General features: G+C 44.0%; 1 protein-coding gene across 2 annotated transcripts in view; it reads left to right on the top strand.

The window, feature by feature from the left end:
- INPP5A (inositol polyphosphate-5-phosphatase A) overlaps positions 1-18,828 on the top strand; it is a 3,154,590-nt gene that overhangs the window by 2,653,309 nt on the left and 482,453 nt on the right. For both annotated transcript variants that reach the window (XM_069611412.1, XM_069611413.1), the window contains exon 11: positions 12,908-12,982. In XM_069611412.1, the coding sequence (XP_069467513.1) occupies positions 12,908-12,982 (75 nt within the window). The remainder of the gene's footprint in view (positions 1-12,907; positions 12,983-18,828) is intronic.

Raw genomic sequence — 18,828 nt, 5'->3', positions numbered from 1 at the left:
ATCCCTGGGGAGTTGTTGTGAGAGCACCTTTAGGTTTCTCACAATAGTCGAATGACTCATAAAGGTCAATGCTGGTCAGAAAGACATCCGCTGACTGTTTCAGCCAAGGGTGGCGCTGAAGGCAAGATAGACAGAACGCAACCATTACATATCAATTATGGACGTTCATATTATGTGTGCAGTAATTTTGCGCCCTTTGACAACTGATGAGTGATGCCCCAGTTAAGACTCCATGTGGTATAATGTAATGATTAAGCAACATGGTTGATAAGATTGGAATTTGGGACACACAACAGCAGATAGTCCCAGGGTCAGATGTCAAGTATGATTTTTAAACACATGCAGTTTTTGCTATTTCATGGCAACTAAGGAAATCTTGTGGGCACGAACGAAAGAAAGGCAGGATACATAGGACGACATAATTTTGAAATATATCATGGAAACCAACAAAGATCACTGTATTTAGTTGCATAACTGAGAGGAGGCACAGCTTCAGTTCTGATGGAAAGTGCTCCAAGGCACACTAATGAGAAGAAGCCAGAAGTGAACTAGAAATGCTGCTTAAATGTCCTGCAGTTTTCAGATTCCTCTATCTTATTATTCTTGTTCACTCACAAATGCATTGTTCCTTTTGGACATTGAGGATTTAAAACTAGCATTAATTGCACGCTGTATTCTCCTTCTCCTTTTTTTTTTTTTTTTTTTTTTTTAGTGGTAGTCATCCTTCAAATATTCCATCAATGTACCCTAGTCTGTCCTGAATTTTCGATCTTCACCTTTTAAATTATACGTAACCCATTCGAGGGCCAAGACTTGCCTGAGTTTATATAGCTGCTCGTGGTAAGTTGGGGGTGCCTCTTTCTTCCAGTTCTGTGCGATCACAAGTTGAGCCATCAGAATTAAACCTATAAATGCTTTTTTATATGCACTATCTTGTGGAGTTGCATTTTTTGTCCAGATGCCCAGAAGGCATTTGCCTGCCCCACCAGATAGATTTTCTCCCACAACCTCCCGTAGAGTCCTTTTAACTTGGCCACAACATGGCTGCAAAACCAGACAAGACCACCCCTGCCTCTTACGTTTACGCCAGCAGTCCAGCGGTGTGCCTTTGAAGATAATACTGAGTCTCTCAGGTGTATAAAGTCATTGAGTGAGAATTTTAACCACATTTCCCTTAGCTGGATGGATTGTGTTAGTTTCGGGATATTATACCAGAGTGACTCCCATTCCTCATCAGCTATTTGACAATCCAAGGTACCTTCCCATTTACCCATGTATAGCCACTTTTCCCGGGGGAGGGCCCTTTACACAGCAAGGCATAAAAAGTTGAGATAAGGTGGGTGTCCCCCCAGGTGGAATGTAATATATTTCTCAAATGCAGTGAGCTGTCTGCCAGCTTAAGCTTTATTTGGGCGATGCAAGGCCCAATGCCGAAGCTGGCAGTAGCTAAATCAGCCCCTTTCCGTTAGTCTAAAGGATTGTTTACATTGTTCAAAGGTTTTCATTTACTGGCCTAGTGTGAGATCTTTAGGACTTGTGCAACCCCCACCCTCTCCTTCCATTTACCAAAGGCTCTATACTTCATCCCTGGAGTAAACTGGGGGTTCCCAAATGTTGGCGTAAATGGCCCTGGAATCATTATGTGTTTCTGCTTCGACACTTCGTCCCAAACATCATCCATGAGTGCCATTATTCGTGAAACCTTCATACTCTGAGGTCGGTCAGCCCTAGGTAGCCATAGAACCTCATATAGTGGAGTATCCACCACTGCCCTGTCCATAGCAACTCAGTATTACACGTCATCTCCAGCAAGCCATTGTTACAATATTCTCAGCTGTCCCACCCAGTAATAGATTCTGAAGTCCGGGCAGGCCATCTCGCCCATGTTCCTCGGGGCCATTAAAGTCTGCAGGGCCACCCATGGTCTTTTATTCTGCCATATAAAGGTGGATAGGATGTGATTGAGTGACTTAAAAAAACAACTTCTGTGTATAGCCACCGGCAAAGCTTGAAAGTAATAAATAAAGTGTGGAATGGTTACCATTTCTATCGAAGCCATATGCCACAGTAATGATATATGTTCCACTTATGCAGGTCCCCTCTCAAAGTATCAAGCAACCGAGTGTAATTTCCCTCATACAGCATTGCTATAGATTTTGTAATAAAAACCCCTAAGTATTTACTTTTTTCTTCTGCCCATATGAATTGAGTGGATCCCTGGATTTCTTCTATGTTATCCTTTGTTAGTGTGAGGTTGAGTATTTTGGATTTGTGTGGGTTAACTTTTAATCCCGAGACTTCCTCAAATATTGCTAGCTCCGAAAGCTATCACTTTCATCGATTCTCGGAGGTCTGATATGACCAACAACTTATCAGAAAATGCCGTTATTTTGTGTTCTGTCCCTCCAAAATGAATCCCCTAGACTTGTGATGGCTCACATGTGCGTTGTAGGAAAGGTTTTAGTTATATTGCGTAAAGCAAGGGGGATAACGGCATCCCTGTTTGGTACCCCTCTCTAAGCGAATCAGGCCCGACACTTGTCCATTGATGGAAAGCTGGAGGATTGTGGTTTGATAGTTTGCCTGTATCCTCTGCAAAAAGCACATGCCAAACCCCATTTTCTTCATCGTTTGAAAGAGAAAGGGCCACTCTACCCGATCAAATGCCTTTTCTGCGTCTAATGCGAGGAGTGCCGCTGGGATCCCTCGTCGTTCAACTTTCTCAATTAGGTGACAGACCCTTCTTTAATTATCAAAGGTCTGATGATTTTTTAATAACCGCGCTTGATCTGGCCCTATTAACATATGAAGTCTGTCCTACATTCGTGTCGCTAGTATCTTGGTGTATATTTTGGCATCAAGGTTAATTAGCGATATTGGGTGATATGACCCACACCGTGCTGGGTTTTTGCCCGGTTTTGGGAATGCCACCAATTTAGCCTCATCAATTGACGCAGTAACATGCCCAATGTTTTCGAAGGAGTTATACATGCACGTCAAGTGGGGGCCGAAATTTGCCAATATTTCTTATAAAATATGGCTGTAAAGCCATCTCATCTCGGGGCCTTTTTCGATGGGAGTTTTCTTATGGCTTCAATAACTTCCTCCGTTGTAATGTCCTCTTCAAGCTTTTCCTTGTCTATTCTCTGCAACTTTGGAAGACATATACCCTCTAGATATGTATTCAATGGACCTTCCTATAGCCAATCCGAGGAATATAACGTGCCATCGAATTTTTCAAAACACCTTATTATCCCTTTCATGTCATTCACTTCCTCCCCTTCCTATTTCCTAATCTTCAGAATCGTTTGGGTGGCCATCTTCTGTCTTAACTTTAGTGCTAATAACCTACCCGCTCTATTCCCTTTGAAATAATAATGTTGTTTAGTTCTAGCTACCCTCTAACTACTCTATATGTTTTTGTTGTTTCCCTCGTAGGGTAGTTGCCCATTTTTGGCATTATATTCTTGAGTTGCATCTCTAAGTCATTCTCAAGTCGCTGACTCAACTTTTTACTCAATGCTTTGAGGGCTATGAATTCCCCCCTGACTACCGCTTTGAGGGTATCCCATCAGATTCTGGGAGAGGTATCGCCATTGCATTTTCCCTAAAGTAGGCTTGAATTCGCTCCTTTATTTCCCCCGAGAAAACCATATCCGCTAGAATCCATTCCGGCAGAACCCAATTCCACAACGCCTATCCTGGGGTGTTATGGTCAATATCGGCCCTAAGGGTGCATGATCCGATAGTGCTATCGATCCCATTGAGACTTCCTGAATTCATCCCACAAATCTAGCAGATACCCAAATATAATCTGTTTGCGACTGGGCTTTATGCATGTGCGAATAAAACGTGAATCCCGGTTCCCTTCCCATGTTAGCTCGCCACACATCTACTAGCCCTAATTGTGTAAAGTTGTCTTTAAGCCATTGTGATGGTGTACCACGCAACGTAAATCCCACTCGACTAGTTTCTATTTCCGCATCCCATATTATATTAAAATCTCCTGTCTGTATAACACGGCCCTCAACAATATTTTCAAGTACCTCCATTGTTGTCTTCAGAAAACTTCACTGGCCCGAGTTTGGTGCATACACTGTCCCAACCGTGAATATTTCCCTCTGAATGCGGAATTTCACAAAAAGGAATCTCCCTGTTTATCGCTCAGGATCAGCAGATCAGGGTTATTTCTGAATGAGATCAGGACCCCTGCTTCTTTCTCATTCGTATTTGCCTGGAAGATCTGTGTGTACCCATGTAGTCTAATATGTGATTTGTCTTTTCTACATATATGGGTTTCTTGGAGCGCGAGAAAGTCTGGTTTCTTGTGCCTTAAAAATTATCCTAACTTACATCGTTTTGCCAGTGAATTTAGCCCCCGAATATTGCATGTAAGTATTTTAAAGTTCATGGTGAGAACTTAATCCAACCCAACGTATTCCTGTCCGTTGGACTTTTACCTCTAGTTCCCTTAGGAATACCCTGGGATTGATGCAGAAATACATATATTACAGTTATTAGGACCCTTGAGTCTTGTTTCTGTTTGCCTGCATCCCCCTGCTGTACTTTCTCAATTATCCTGCTGATCACCCTCCCCCATCACACATCCCTCCTTCCCCCATTGCACCCACATCTCCTTCCCCCAACCCCCCCCTAAACTCTGGCCTAGGCCGTTACATGGGTCCTATTGACAACTTCAGGAATACCCATCCATGCACTGCTAAACTACCTGGTAACAACCAACTACAGGGAGGTATACTAGCCCTCTCCATGAGATCCCAATCCGGTCCCCTACTTCATCTCTCAATCTCATCCTGGCCCTCCATCTCCAATTCTATTCTCCCTCCCCCTCTTATTTGCGACAGACCCACCGACTCCCTTGGTGTACCTGATTTATCTGTTCTCCCCGCCTTCACCCTCAGAATGTGGCATGTCCTTTGACTTGTCCCAACGTTTCGGAGCACAGGCCTTACTATTGTCTCGCTTTGCCATCAACCACTCCCACTGTCTTCTCTGCTGGGAGGTTTCTCCTCCCGCATCTGATGTCCCAGTCCGGTCTCCTCTGCTTTCCGGGGCTACCACATCCAGACCTTCTTCATATGTTGTTAACCGGACCTGTCTACCCTTCCAGGAGAATAGCAAGCCAAAAGGGAAAGTCCATATATAACAAACCTTCTCCTGGTTGAGTATGCTAGTAACTGGATTCATCTGCCTCCCTTTGATTAAGATAGATAAAGTCAAGTCTTGATAAAGCTGAACATCCGAGTCATTAATGGTTAAGGACGCACCTGTCTGAGCTGCCCTGAGGACTCCTTCTTTCTGCCCATATGATGTGAATTTGGCAAGAAAGTTCTGGGGTCGGTGGCCCGGTTCTTTCATAGGTGGGCCCACCCTATGTATTCTATCCAAAAGGATATCATTCGGAGGGATCTCCAGAAGCCGATCCGCAAAAAGAGATTGTATTGAATGCTTAAGATTTTTGTCTACAATCTCCTCCTGAACATTCTTAATACGTATATTAGATTGCTTGAACTGTTCTCAAGGTCTTTGCACTGAATTTCTAGATCCGTGCTAGCTGTTCCAGAGTTTGATAATTTTTTCATGAGTCTTCCGCTATTGTCCACTCGCTCTCCCCGTTTTGAAATGTCACCTTCAATTTCTAGAACAGCACTTTTTATGTCCGATCTTACTACAACAATCTGTTCTTGGAAAGATTCTTGAACTGTTTCCTTTAAGTGCTGCTGGTGCTCGGCTACTAGACATTGCATAGTTACTTTTTGGTATTTGCCATCGGTTCTCAGTGCTCTTTAGTCTCTGTATGTGGTGACAGTAATGTTGGGGAGTGAGTCTCGCCGGGCGTGTCTTTCACTGTGATTGCCACCACCCCGTGATTGTTCCCTCTGCCCTTTGTGAATTCACCTTTGGGGGTGCTGGGGTACCTTTAGTTCATCCTCACCCTTTCGCACTCAACATATGCTTCCTTGGGTGTAAAAAATCTGCCTAAACTCCATTGGTTGAATGGACCGCCGGGGTTACCCACTCATCTCAGCCCTGTGACGCCCGATGCTGTCTGGATTCATACCGAGCGTCAATGCCCACCTGCTCCATCCACCAGACTCCACTACAACCACAGGGTAGTACCAGTAACTTTCTAACCGTACTCTTTCAGTCCTGCAGGGCTCACATGCATCAATGTTGTAGTGGGGCATGCAACACTTTCTCGATAACCCGTGACCCCTTGTCGCCAAAGGCCTTGTCTACAGAACTGCAGCCCTAGCCCTCCTGAATCATGCAAGAAATTCAGGGTCTTACCCCTCAGTTAGAGGCTTTTAAGGCTGTGGGGTGGCGTTGGTGACTATTGAGTTAGTATGCCTTTAGCATGTCATTAATGCTCCAGGGGACTTGAAAAGTAACCCAGTGAATTCTAATGGAGATTATATTTTGTTCCTTTTTAAAAAATATCTATTCTTTGACAGTTTAACTCAGCACTAGAGATATTTCATGCCATGTCAAGCTTTCAAGCTCTGGAGACCTCAAATTCTGCAGAAATTATTCACTTCTTATTCAAAGGCAGCAAAGGTATACCATGCAGTGCATTTGCATGTTTTCCATAGTGCCCTGATAGCTTTTGGTGGATTCAACAACAAATCAGTGGGATTTTTCCACATATAAAACTCATCCTGTACATCTAATCTATCAACCCCTTGTGAAGAAAAAAGTCAGCATATAAAACCCTAAATTCCCTTACATGTTGCACTCAAAGACATTTACAGCCGTCCATTGCTTTCTGACTATATTTGTGCATGAAAAATCGAAATAAAAATATAAATGCAGTCTCTCTGCCTCTCATTCCCTCCAAAGCACCTTTTCTCCTCACCTCCAAGTCACCCACTCCCCCATTTTCCAAGCCACCTCCTGTCCTCTCCTTCAGCTTCCCTACTTCAGCCTCCTCCATTTGGCTTCTTTATGATATCATATGATATGATGTGGCATTTATAACACGCCTGCACACACCTGTATCTAGGTGCAACAAGACAGGTGGGGGGGGGGAACAAGGGAGGACAAACTAACGATCTTACTAGGCCTTGTGCGATTCAGATTCCGCAAGTGCAGGGACGACGGAAGGGGAGAAGTGCAAAGGGTGAGGGGAAGGGGGAAGTGCAGTTAACTCACAAGTGCCGCCAGCGGGTGGCTCATATGTGCAGAGAGAAGGGACTGTAGGGTTGCAGATACAGACCCTTAAGTGCTAGGTAGCCTGGAGGCAGTGCGAGGGAAACTGGACATGCAGGAGCCTGGGCTTGAGTTCAGAGGGTGGCCAGTGTGCGGAGCAGTCAGGTGCATCAGCAGGGGAGAGGAAGAAAGAAAGCAGAAGCGAAAAGGAAGGTCTTGAGTTGCTTCCAGAACTGGAGATGGCTCTGCTCAAGTTTGAGAGAGGCAGGCAGACTGTTCCAGAGAGAGGCCCCAGCCGAGGAGATAGATCTGCCCCCAATTCTCAGCTTGGAGAAGCATCTGACCCTCAGCGAATTGGAGTTGGATGAGCCGCAAGCTCAAGAAGGAAGATGTTTTGGAAAAGAAAGGTGGAGGTAGAGCAGTCGCAGGCCCCAGAAAGCCTTGTGGATGCCGCAAAGGGTCTTGAACTTGATTCTTGCAGCCACGGGGAGCCAGTTCTGGATAAGTTGTAAAGGTGGAAGAGTAGAGGCAGGAAGATTTAGAAAGAGGCTGTTGCAATAGTCCAGCCTAGCGAGGACCAGAGCTCTGGAGACAGTGAGCTTCTGGGGGAAGTGAGAAAAGGGAGAATATCTCAGAGGTGGTGAAGCTGATAGTTTGACTTATTAGAGATGTCAGAGATGTGACGAGAGAAGGAGATGGTGGAGTCAAAGGTGACACCAAGGTTCTTAGCCCCACAGGAAGGAGCAGGAAGAAGACCCAGAGTGGGCGGCCAGAGAGCGAGAGGAAAGCAGGGAGCGGGTGTCACAATGAGGAGGATCTCAGTCTTACTGGCATTAAAGCAGAGATCGTTGGTGGCACACCATTCCTTAATCACTGGCAGATAGTCTGGTTTGAGAGAGGCAGAGGTGGCTGAGGGGAGCCTGAAAGAGAGCTGAGTGGCATCTGCATACCATTGAAAATTGGAGCAGAAAGTAGCGATGCAGTGGGCAAGAGGTGCCAGGTAATGGTTGAAGAGCCAGGGAGAGAGGTTAGACCCATATGAAACACCACCAGTAGAGAGAGAGAGAGATAGAAGAGAGGAAAGACCCCAGTTGGACCTGAGAGGGTTGGACAGTGAGAAAGGAGGTCAGCCAGGCCAGGGCATGAAAGGAATACCAAGGTTGTCACATAGACGATTGAGCAAGATGGCATGGTTCACCGTGTTAAAAGCAGAGGATAGATCGAGGAGAATGAGGACATACGGGAGATTGGAGTCAAGATTGGAGAGCACGTCTTCATGGGTGTACAGGAGAGCAGTTTCTGTGCTTCTGGTGGTCATGCAGGCAACCAACAGATTCAGTATGTAGATTAAGCTGGGCGATGGCCAGCTTTTCCAAGAGTTTTCCCAGGAAAGGAGTGCTGGACATCAGGCAATAGTTAGCCGGAGTGGAAGGATCAGCCAAGGGCTTATTTAGAAGGGGATGCACAAGAGTGCTTAAGAGGGAGGGGAAAGTTCCAGTGGCAAAGGAGTGATTGCAGAAATAAGCCAAGGCTGGATCAAGGGTGTCAATGTGGTCCTTGATGGTTCTGGATGAGCAGGGGAGAACCTGCTTTGACGAGACTTTCATAGATCAGACTTGTCTAGAAACCACGTCGAAGGTGAACAGGGGAAAGTAGGAGGAGAAACAGCCTCAGACGGGCCAGGAGTGGTAGAGGAGGAGACAGAGGAGGTAGAGGAACAGAGGGTGTACAGGATGTCCTGAGTTTTAGTAGTGAAATGAGAGGCCAAGACAGTGGAGAGGGCCTGGGAGGGAACAGGAGAAGAGATTGCAGCAGGATTGGCCAGCTCCTTGCAGATTTTGAAAGCTTTGGCCGAGTTATTATATGCCACAGAGATGCAGGCTTGAATGTAGGCTCTCTTCTTAGAGAGGACAGAGAGAGTGTACTGCCTTTGGAGCAGGCGGCAGGCCAGTTTGTCGGGGGTGCGCCCGATGCCCTCCACTTCCTCTCCACCGCCTTACACCTGCGTTTAATGGCAGAGAGGTCGGAATCGTACCAAGAGTTGCACTTGGATTTGGGCTTTAGGCGGATCCTCATGACAGGGGCAAGGACATTCAGTGTGTTAGAGATAGAGAGATGAAGGTTAGAGAGGGCTGTGTCAGGGTGTGAGCCAACCAAAGGTGCAGGAGGAGGAGAGAAAGTAGCGGTGAAAGCCTCAACTGACACACACTTTGTGGGTCGGATGACTGAGAAGGTAGGTGACAGTGCTGGAGTACTCGTAGTGCTTGTTTGCTTAATGTCCAGTCCTACTGGACTCCAACAATATCCCACCCATAATGCTTTCTTAGTCTCCTCTGGGATCATTTCTATGTGTGTGGATTTAATTGTTAAGTAAATGTGATGGTTCCATTTGAAGTCCTGTGACCTGGTTGTGGACTCCTGCCCCCTCCCTTCCCTCATCCGTATGCCAAGCTCATATGTTTGCTCAATGGCATCTTACAATTGTTGTTTGCGCATGTGTACATTTAGCTTTGTGGTGCAGAGCTCCAGGGACAGTGAGTTCTTCTTTGGGAGGCCCCCTACTCTGGGTGTCTTTCTCATCCATTGGGTCTCATGAACTCCAGCTGTGTAAGCCACAATCTGTCTTCTTTCTCCTTATGGGTTGTGCTGATCCATGACAGCGGCTTGGACATTTCCACTGAGTTCAAGCTTGAGTTACATGTTTCCCAGCAATTTAAAGGGACAGTGATGGAGAGTGGTGTCCACTGACACCTGGCTGCCAATTTATCAGGGAAGGGTGGGTACGACCTGAGGATTCTCCACACACTGCACCCTGGTCTTCAGTCACATATGATAGTACCTAACCCTCATGATCACCCCATCCCAGACCCATAGAGCCAGGCACAGAATGTCATCAAATCCTTCACAAGTTGTCTTTATCTACTACATACCAATTATTTCCATTAATCAAGGGATTGTTCCTGTCTATCCAAGCTCCAGGAACTTGCCAAAGATGTGCTGAATTTAGCAAATTGTCTGTTGCCTTGATATAAGCCCTCCATGACAACTATGCCAACTTACATGATCCCTTTGGATGTTTTAGTTCTGAAATGCTAGCCTTTTAGTTTTTTCTGTTTTTCATGTTTTATTATCTATGTGTCCAAAATAAAAGGAGTTTCGTTTTAATACAATCGATCATACCCCTAGTTCTGTTAATAATAAAAAGGGATAGGGAGTTGAAGCATAAATAGGCTTTTATAAAATCATCTGCTCAGTGTAATAATTTGGTCAACAAGTGTGCATTTCCCCCACAGTCTATATGCCTTAGTTGCTCAGGGTTTTGCTCTGCACCAGTAAGTCACCATTGTAATTCTTTCATTGAACTTGAGGACAGCTGAGGGATTGAGCATTGCTGACAGTTTGCTCTTCTGTATATAGAGGCCCATTAAACATCAGAGGAGAAATGGAACCCGACGTAATAAATATTTTTACCTCCTTCGGACTTTCACAGGGCTTCCACTATGCTTAGTGTAAGGCTAACGATTTTAATTCACCTGGCAGCAGTAAGTTGGCAATTTGCAAAATGCCCTAACATTCCACCACAGATGTATTTTGTAGGTTTTGTAGATGTAATACTCTATCTGTGAAATATTGAGTGACCCCTCTTGTGGAATAGAAAATAAGATGATGATCTTCAAATTAGTTAGTGATAATGAGGCATAAATAAAACCGTTAAAGCATCACCTTTCCGAAAATAGCAAAGATGTGTCTGTACACCACTACAGTTCAAATGAAATAAGCCTGATGTCTGTACAATGGTTTTGTAAATGCAACAATAAATAAAAAAGGTTCACAAGAGAAGGTGTTTTCAAGACCTTGGTAAGTGATCAGTATATCTATGTGGCATATGCAGTTTACACATACTGGCCGGTTTGATGTAATTGTATTGTCAGCTTGGTTTCTAGTAACTCATTCAACTGTCAACATTTTGTGTACTACTGTCTGGGACTGGGTTTCACCAAAAACAAACCATTTGAGTCCAGCCCTGGAAGCTCTCTTTTGGTGACCCTGGGAAGACCTTTGACATTCCCAAGATAACCGGATGTAGCCCCATGGAGTTTGCTGGGAACCACTGCTTTAAAGGCAAGCCCTATCAGGACAATGTAGAGGTCACACCAGTTTGGTAATTACTGGAGTATCTATGATGAAATGTATACAGTGAACAGAAAGGAGTTGGAGAAGCCCAGAAGAGCATTTTCAGCCAAAAGAAAGTCTCATCATCCTTGGAATCCTTGGGCCACTCATACATCCTGTGTTCTCTCCCAAGTTCCTGCAGACAAAGCATTCCGGGATTGACATCAGAAGATAAACACTCTTGTCACAGAAACTAGGATTAAAATGTACCAATTAGCTGTGTCGAAAGGAGCGTATAAGGTTGAAGGCACCCCTCAAGTGAATCATCTTTGAACTTAAGAAGGGAAAGGTTTCACCTGGAACATTTTTATGGTAAAGTCTTCCCAAAGTCATAGGCCACACAGGAGAAGATTAAGACTTCCAAAGAGGAAGCAAGACTTTCCCCTCACCCTCTACAGCGGACCAGTTGAAGTGACCTGCTGTTTTTACAAGGCCTGCCTGCTGCATCAACACTGATAATCAGGCTCCTACTAACTGGAGATGGCATCCCCTGCAAATGCTCTCTACCAACCTTCCGGGCTGGGAAGGGAAAGGGAAGGACTCACCTTAACCCTGAAAAACTTGGATTGGGTCTCCCAGCAACCAAAATGCCATGCAAAAGCTCTGGGCCCTGTATCATGCCTCAAACAGTTTTGAGCAGACACAACTGCTTTTGAGTCTGTTTTTTGCTGCTGCCGGACCCCCAGAGCTGCCTTTGACACACACAGCTTTTTCATATAGCTTTGAGCGGTCGAGTCCTAACTCGACAATTGCCTGATTACTCCTCAGACTTCATCCAGCTGATCGTCACTCCAGAACTGCATCGCATTCGATGAACTCATTGAACTGACTCAACCACTTTTAGACTCCAACTTGACTTTTGTATGCCTGTTCTTAAGCTGGTTCTAGCTGATCACTGGTGCAGGACCACACTGCATTGAAACCAACTTGACGTTCTCGATGACGACTTGATCCATTCAGAGCACCTGTTCTAGCCATCTCAGCGCTGGCATGACCCATTGGAAAGTGCTAAGAAGCATGGCTTGATGCTGTCAAGCCACTTACAAAGATGATGAAGGTATTAAGAGTGGTGCTATTCCCCTGGACTGTGTTTAAGAGCCCTAGTGGCAATTTAAGGATATACCTCAGACAATTGTAAAGAATTTCTTTGAACACGAACATTGCTTCAGTATTGCCTGCCTACACCTGTCGTCAGACCCCAAGTGCTCTGTGAATAACAAGTCTTTGTTTTCCTTTACTGGGGTGGGTTACTAGTGATTTTATTAGCGTGCTTTTATTTTTTGTTTAAATTAAGATTTCAATTGGTTTAGTACTATTATTGTTATAGCATGCCCCATCCTATACTACCTTAAAGAGGCAAAAGGGGTTTAAAATTCATGTTGTGCCTGTTTCACGTTTATGATTGGGATCACTGCTGGTTTAGTAGTAGTGTGGGGTTAAGTAGGAGTTTCAAAACCATTACTCATCCCTGTTCTCCTGCATAGCAGTAGTCATTTTGTCACGTATTAAACCATGATCCACTTGATAGGATACTTGCTAACATATGCGTTTTCCTTTTTCTTAGATTGTGTTACAAATAGAGAAGAAGCTATTTGATTATTTTAATCAGGAAGTATTCAGAGATAATAATGGAACAGCGGTAAGTCTGTACAAATGTTTCCATGCTATGTCATTGTGGTGGATAATAACATTTACCTTAATATGAAGCAGAAGCAAATCCTGTCCCATACATTATGCACCTCCTACTGAATAATGAAGAAGTTGTGTATACACATGGCGATTCACAAAGTCTCCCTCGCACTACACATGGTATATTATGTCAACTAACACTAATGATCCTTCTATCCTTCTTATGTACAATTTGCTAGTCAATATTTTTGTAATTATTTTGGCGAAGCAAATATTGGCGTTCCATAGTTGGGGAAGTGAAACACTTTTATTAAATAGTGATGGATCAAAGGTCAAATATAACATTGGGAATATACATTGAGCCACCAGTGCCCCATTGCCCCAGTTCCTTTTGTTTTTAGCATTCAGTATGCTGCTCAAGAACACAACTAGCTTTTTGTTGTCTTTTCACTCCATTATACCTAAAACCATGAAGGCCTTCTTGACCTTTAAGACCTAGAGAAATTGAAGGAGGCAAATATCCGTGATGGAACCCCACAAGGTTTGTCTCTACTTCCTTGCTGAAGAGCACAACACAGTGGAGTGTGGCTCCTGTCAGTCTATGCATTCCAGGGCCCTGCAGGACCATGCCACACAACTCTACACATTCCTCCAAAAAAGTAAAAAGAGCATGCCATTCAAGTCACCATTGTCAGAGACTTCTTACAAGAAGGAGCACATCCCGGAGGAGAAGCCAGATGTAGATCCTTCTTCAGATGCTGATCAAAAGGTTAAGATGGTGAATACATATCTATAGAAGTCCTGGTGCCCCAGTGACACCTCAGAGCGACACTCCGCAATTTCTTCCTCCAGAAAGTAGAGTCATCAACCCCGCTCTAGGCATGCTGATGACACCTTGGAGGAGTCACTAGATTCCCTGACCTGTGAATCTGATTGAATCTGATCTGTGTATAATCCAACGTCATAAAAGCGATCATTTCCCCTTATTAGCCACAATGAATTGCTATGCCAAAAATAATGATTGAGCATGATTATCCTGTTCAGGCGAATACTGGTGGAACCCGCATCACCTAGAATGCAGCCAGATTAAGGAAAGCAAACTTGTTTACTCTTGAGAACCCCTTAATTAATCTAATTGAATCACTTCCGGAATGTAATACTGTGTGCAGTAAGGTGATAGCTCTGCATTTTGTGGAAGTGGATTATCATGAGATGGTTATTAGAGTCATTAATAGCATTGCATAAGGCCCGCAGCATACCAACTACAAATGTAAAGCTGGGTGCGTTGACTTGGTTATACGCATGGCTAATTTAGAAATGCACAGAGACCTAAAGTATATTGCTAAGAGGTGTGGTAGAAACAGAGAAATGGCTAATTTGATAAAGGACCACAACGTAGGTATCGATTATGGCTACAAAACTGTAACAGGACATTAAGTTGCGAGCAATGGTGCAAACTAATTGTGGCCACTAGAAGCAAGAATAACAAAAAATATTGGCACTTGGTTGGAGGACCTTCCCTTCTTTGTTGATATCTAGCATAAGTAAGACTACATGGGCTACATATTTGAGCTCTAACTTGGGCCAAGGACTGTTGAGACAGCTACATAGTGCCTGCTGCGGCCAAGTGCAACTGTGCTATGTCTGAGGATGATATTTGCATTGGCATTAGAAAAAATGTACTTAAATTGAACCCAGAATGGTGGGGCAGCCTACTAAATAGATTTTTTGTAGACAATTCTGATAGTAACAAGCTATCTCCAATGTGGATGAAGAACATTATAGTGCCAGTACACAAAAGGTCCCCAAACAAGATCCCATAGATTATGGCTTACTGGCGATGCAGGATGTCCCGTCAAAGATTTGTGACATGGTACCCCTAGAAGAATTGACAACCTGGGCCAATAACAACAATATCATGCCAGAGTTCCGTAAAGGTACTGGCACGCTCACAAATCTTTTCATCTTGTCGAATATAGTGTAATATTCTTGGAGATTTCCGTAATATCAATGTTTGTGCAATATGTGTGGACTTCTCTGTGGTATTCAACTTGGTTCCACGTTTTAAACTATGGAACAAACATATTGCTCTGGGCATTCCACTTGGGCTGCTAACAATGTTAATAACTCTTTACTCCAATACCACCGTAAGGGTGAAAACAGATAACCAGCGCACTTTGAGTGATATTATAGTTACTCTCATTGGTCTTAAACAGGGGTACATTTTGGCACACCTATTGTTTAATTTATTTTTGAGTGACTTACTATCTGCCCACATGAATGAAAAATCGGCACCACCCAGGCTGGGTTTGATAAAGATCTCATGGCTCGGGTATGCTGTCGACTTGATTTTGCTAGATTTAACACCTTTGGGGCTTATGCAAAACCTGAGGGTGTCTCATCCGCTAGTCCCCAGGGATCTCTCTCTCAGGTGGCCAGGGCACGGCCATTGCCTTTGGATCCAGTCCCTGGGGTGGATTAGTGAGGGAGGATCACCCGGGTGAAGGGTTTTCGGGGTGTGGGGCAGCCAATTGTGAGATGAGGTAGTCCCCCACCCCCTATTTTATTTATCTAACCCATCCTATTTCTTAGGATTCTCCGAGGTCCCAATTCCACACCCTTTTTACACAAATACTGGGCTGAGGAAGAGGGTGACTGAGAGTAACAACATTAACTTACCAACATTACACTGGACATGTCCCGCTAATTGGGTCAGACAAAGTCAGGCACTTGATTCTGAGTGCATACACCTGATACCAATTAGCTCCCCTCACATGAATAAAAGGCAGAACCTACAGACACACTTTGAGCAAGGTGGAACACGGGTATGAGCAGAATTTCCGGGACGAAGGCAAACCTACTGGAGCAGAGTGACGTACCAAGAGATAAGAGCAACAGGTCAAAATCCCCAAGAGTCCCATAGTGGAGGTTGTTGCCTCCAACAGGCCGTGAAAGACATGTGGAGAAGGCCAGATCCCACATCAGAAGGCTGCATTGTGTTTCAAGGATGCCAGCAACCCTCCTGGGTGAACGGCAGAGTTGGGGCTGCGTAGTCAAGCCTCTGGTACAAACCTTGACTTGTGAATTGGAAATAAAAAAAACAAGAAAGAAATGCACACAGCTGGTGAGTTGCCAAGCGACCTGAGTGACTGGTGTGTGTTAAAGTTTGAAGTAGCAACAATATTTTGAAAGTGAAGGCTGCACACGTGTGCTCTGAGACACGAAGAAAGGCAAACCTGTGAATGAACTTTGAAGTATGGACAGCTGTGAAATCAGCGATACTATGCAACAGAGTGGTCCGGCGAAAAGGAAGTAGCCGACTCGAAGGTCTCCGTGAAATGTACATTGTTTGAAGCAATAAAGCTAATGAACGGCAAAAATGAAATAAGGAAAATTAACTCCCAGAGAAGGGGAGAGTGAACGTTTAACCATGAACCTTGAGTCGAAGTGGTCCTGCGGTGCAAAGAAAGCCATGCATATTCCAAAGTCTTTGACATCCGAAAGTGGTCAGAGCCCGACAGAGGTAGACCTGAAGTGTAATAAGCTTGGGGAAGGGAGCCCTCTTCCAAGTGTTTGTTGAACTTTGTTGTGAAAGGTCTGAGCCCGACAGAGGGGGACCTATGTGAACCTTTGTTGAAACATTATTTGGAAGTCAGGAAAAGAGACTTTAACGTGGAAGGCCAGGCGGGTCTCGATCCATGTTGTTGAACTGTTTGTGTTGAAAACCAAGCCTCAGTGTGTCATCCTGCCTACAGGTACAACCTTACTCCGCGAGATCTAACGTGGGGAGGAGAGCTGGTTCAACCCCATTTATTCTTTTGAACACTGATTTTCCCTTTGCATACATTTTTCATTTATACACTTTTCGTACCAGAGATAGAGCAGGCATTAGGTTTAGTTAGCATAGGCCATTTTGATTTGACTGACTCCACTGGGACTGTTTTGTTTATCGTTTGATGGTCGAGACTACGCCCACCTTAGTTATAGGGCAAAGTAGGAGTTTTTTCAGCCCCAAAATCTTCAATAAACGTTTTACAATTTGTACCCATTGTGTCAGTGTCATACTTGTGATACCATGCTTCCCCTACAGGCTGCAGCACTCGTTTGACTGCTTAATTGACTATTGTGAAAAAATGGCCTGAAAATTGACGCAAGCAAAGCTAAGTCTATGCTGTTTTGCCCCAAGATGGTAAAAGTAAGTCGACCAGTGAAACTTAGGAAAGATAACCTGGAGGTACAGTGCGTGCAGCAATTTGAATACTTAGCGATAATGGTTTTATAACCATTTGTCCTGGTAACCTCAGCTGGCACACCTGCAAGGGAAGGTTAGCTCAGCCCTGTCTGGCCTGAAGTACATTGCTTCAACGCAGGCCTGTTATTCTTTGATTAGCCTGATAAAGTTGTACAAAGCGAAGGCCAGACCCTCGAGACAAGCCTGAATTCTCCGGAAAATGTATGCAGGGTTTACTTTTTTAACCTCTACTCCAAGATCACGCAAGATAAAGAAGGTACCCTTTTGCACGCAAATGGCTTGTTTAAAAAATGCGCCAGCCTTGGATGCAGGGAAATACCTTTTTGTTGTGAATACCTGGCAGTCCAGGGGTGGATTATCACTAGGGGGTGAGGGCGAATAATTTAATCTGCACACAGTCAGACACTTGTATTCTGTGAAAAGGGAATTAAGAATCCTCGATAAGGCACAGATCCTCGTAGAGCTAGTTACTAAATCCTCCTTGACAGATTATGTAGCCCACTCTATGACTGCAGTTCGAGGTAATGGCTATTTCACTGCATTGCCCTATAACAATATTATAGCTACTTATATACGTATCGAGTTCAATATCTGGGCTTCCCTTTATATTAGCAAGCACTTTGGCATGTTAATAATGTGTAGTGTAGGCTATGTGGTGCTCCATTTAAGGAAAATGTAAAGCAGTTATTGTACCGTGAAGCATTGGACACATTAAGTCGAAGGTATATGCTATTAGCCATTGGAAGGAATGTACAGGTGGATATGGAACTTGTGTGGGAAATATACATGGCAGGAGATGGTTTTTGCATTATATATCACTTGACAAAGCTCTGAACCATTGTGGCTAATGTATTACTTTTATCGCATTGATGGATGACGGTATTTCATCTCACTGTTGCATAGGGATCTTGTTTTATGTCTTCATAATGAGACATTGTATCTTTGGGCTTAAACATTTTAATTGTTAGATGTGTATTTTAACATGATGGTGGTTTTTTATTTGATTTTTAGGGATGTGTATATGTATAGAAAGCCTAACAGCTAAAAATGTACACAATAAATTACTATTGAATTCATCATTATCAGTAATAGTACCCTTAGTACAGAGGCATGACAATTCACACAATTAACTGGAATTCAGGCATGCCCCAGTAATTCCTCAGGAGCTTTAAGGACTGTGAGGTGTACATTAGAATGAAGCTTGAGCGACCAGAATGCTCCTTACGCTGATTGTTAGGACATTCCCATCATAACCAAAGAAGTCCCTAGGCAATGAGAGAAACAGAGCGGAAGAGAAAGATGGAGGAATGTGCAGGGAATGGAGTAGGAACACACACTGACATTTCCAACATACAGTGAATCACCAAAATACTTTAACCAAGACCGTGGTTTGTAGGGAAACTGGGAGGGCACATATCCACAACCATGGAACAAACCAAGAAAAGAGAAATTATTTCCAAATGAGAGGTCCAACCAGTTAAAATAAGAGCAAGACAGGAGCATATAGAAGGTTTTGCACAGGAAACTAAAATCTCCTCAAAAGTAGAGCAAACCTGACAAAACTAGTGTACAGGGGTTGGAACGTAAACAGGACATTCCATAGA

This window comes from Ambystoma mexicanum, chromosome 8, assembly GCF_040938575.1.
Source record: "Ambystoma mexicanum isolate Mex_15411 chromosome 8, UKY_AmexF1_1, whole genome shotgun sequence".
Lineage (NCBI taxonomy): Eukaryota > Metazoa > Chordata > Amphibia > Caudata > Ambystomatidae > Ambystoma > Ambystoma mexicanum.
This window is presented reverse-complemented; position numbering and strand designations above follow the sequence as displayed.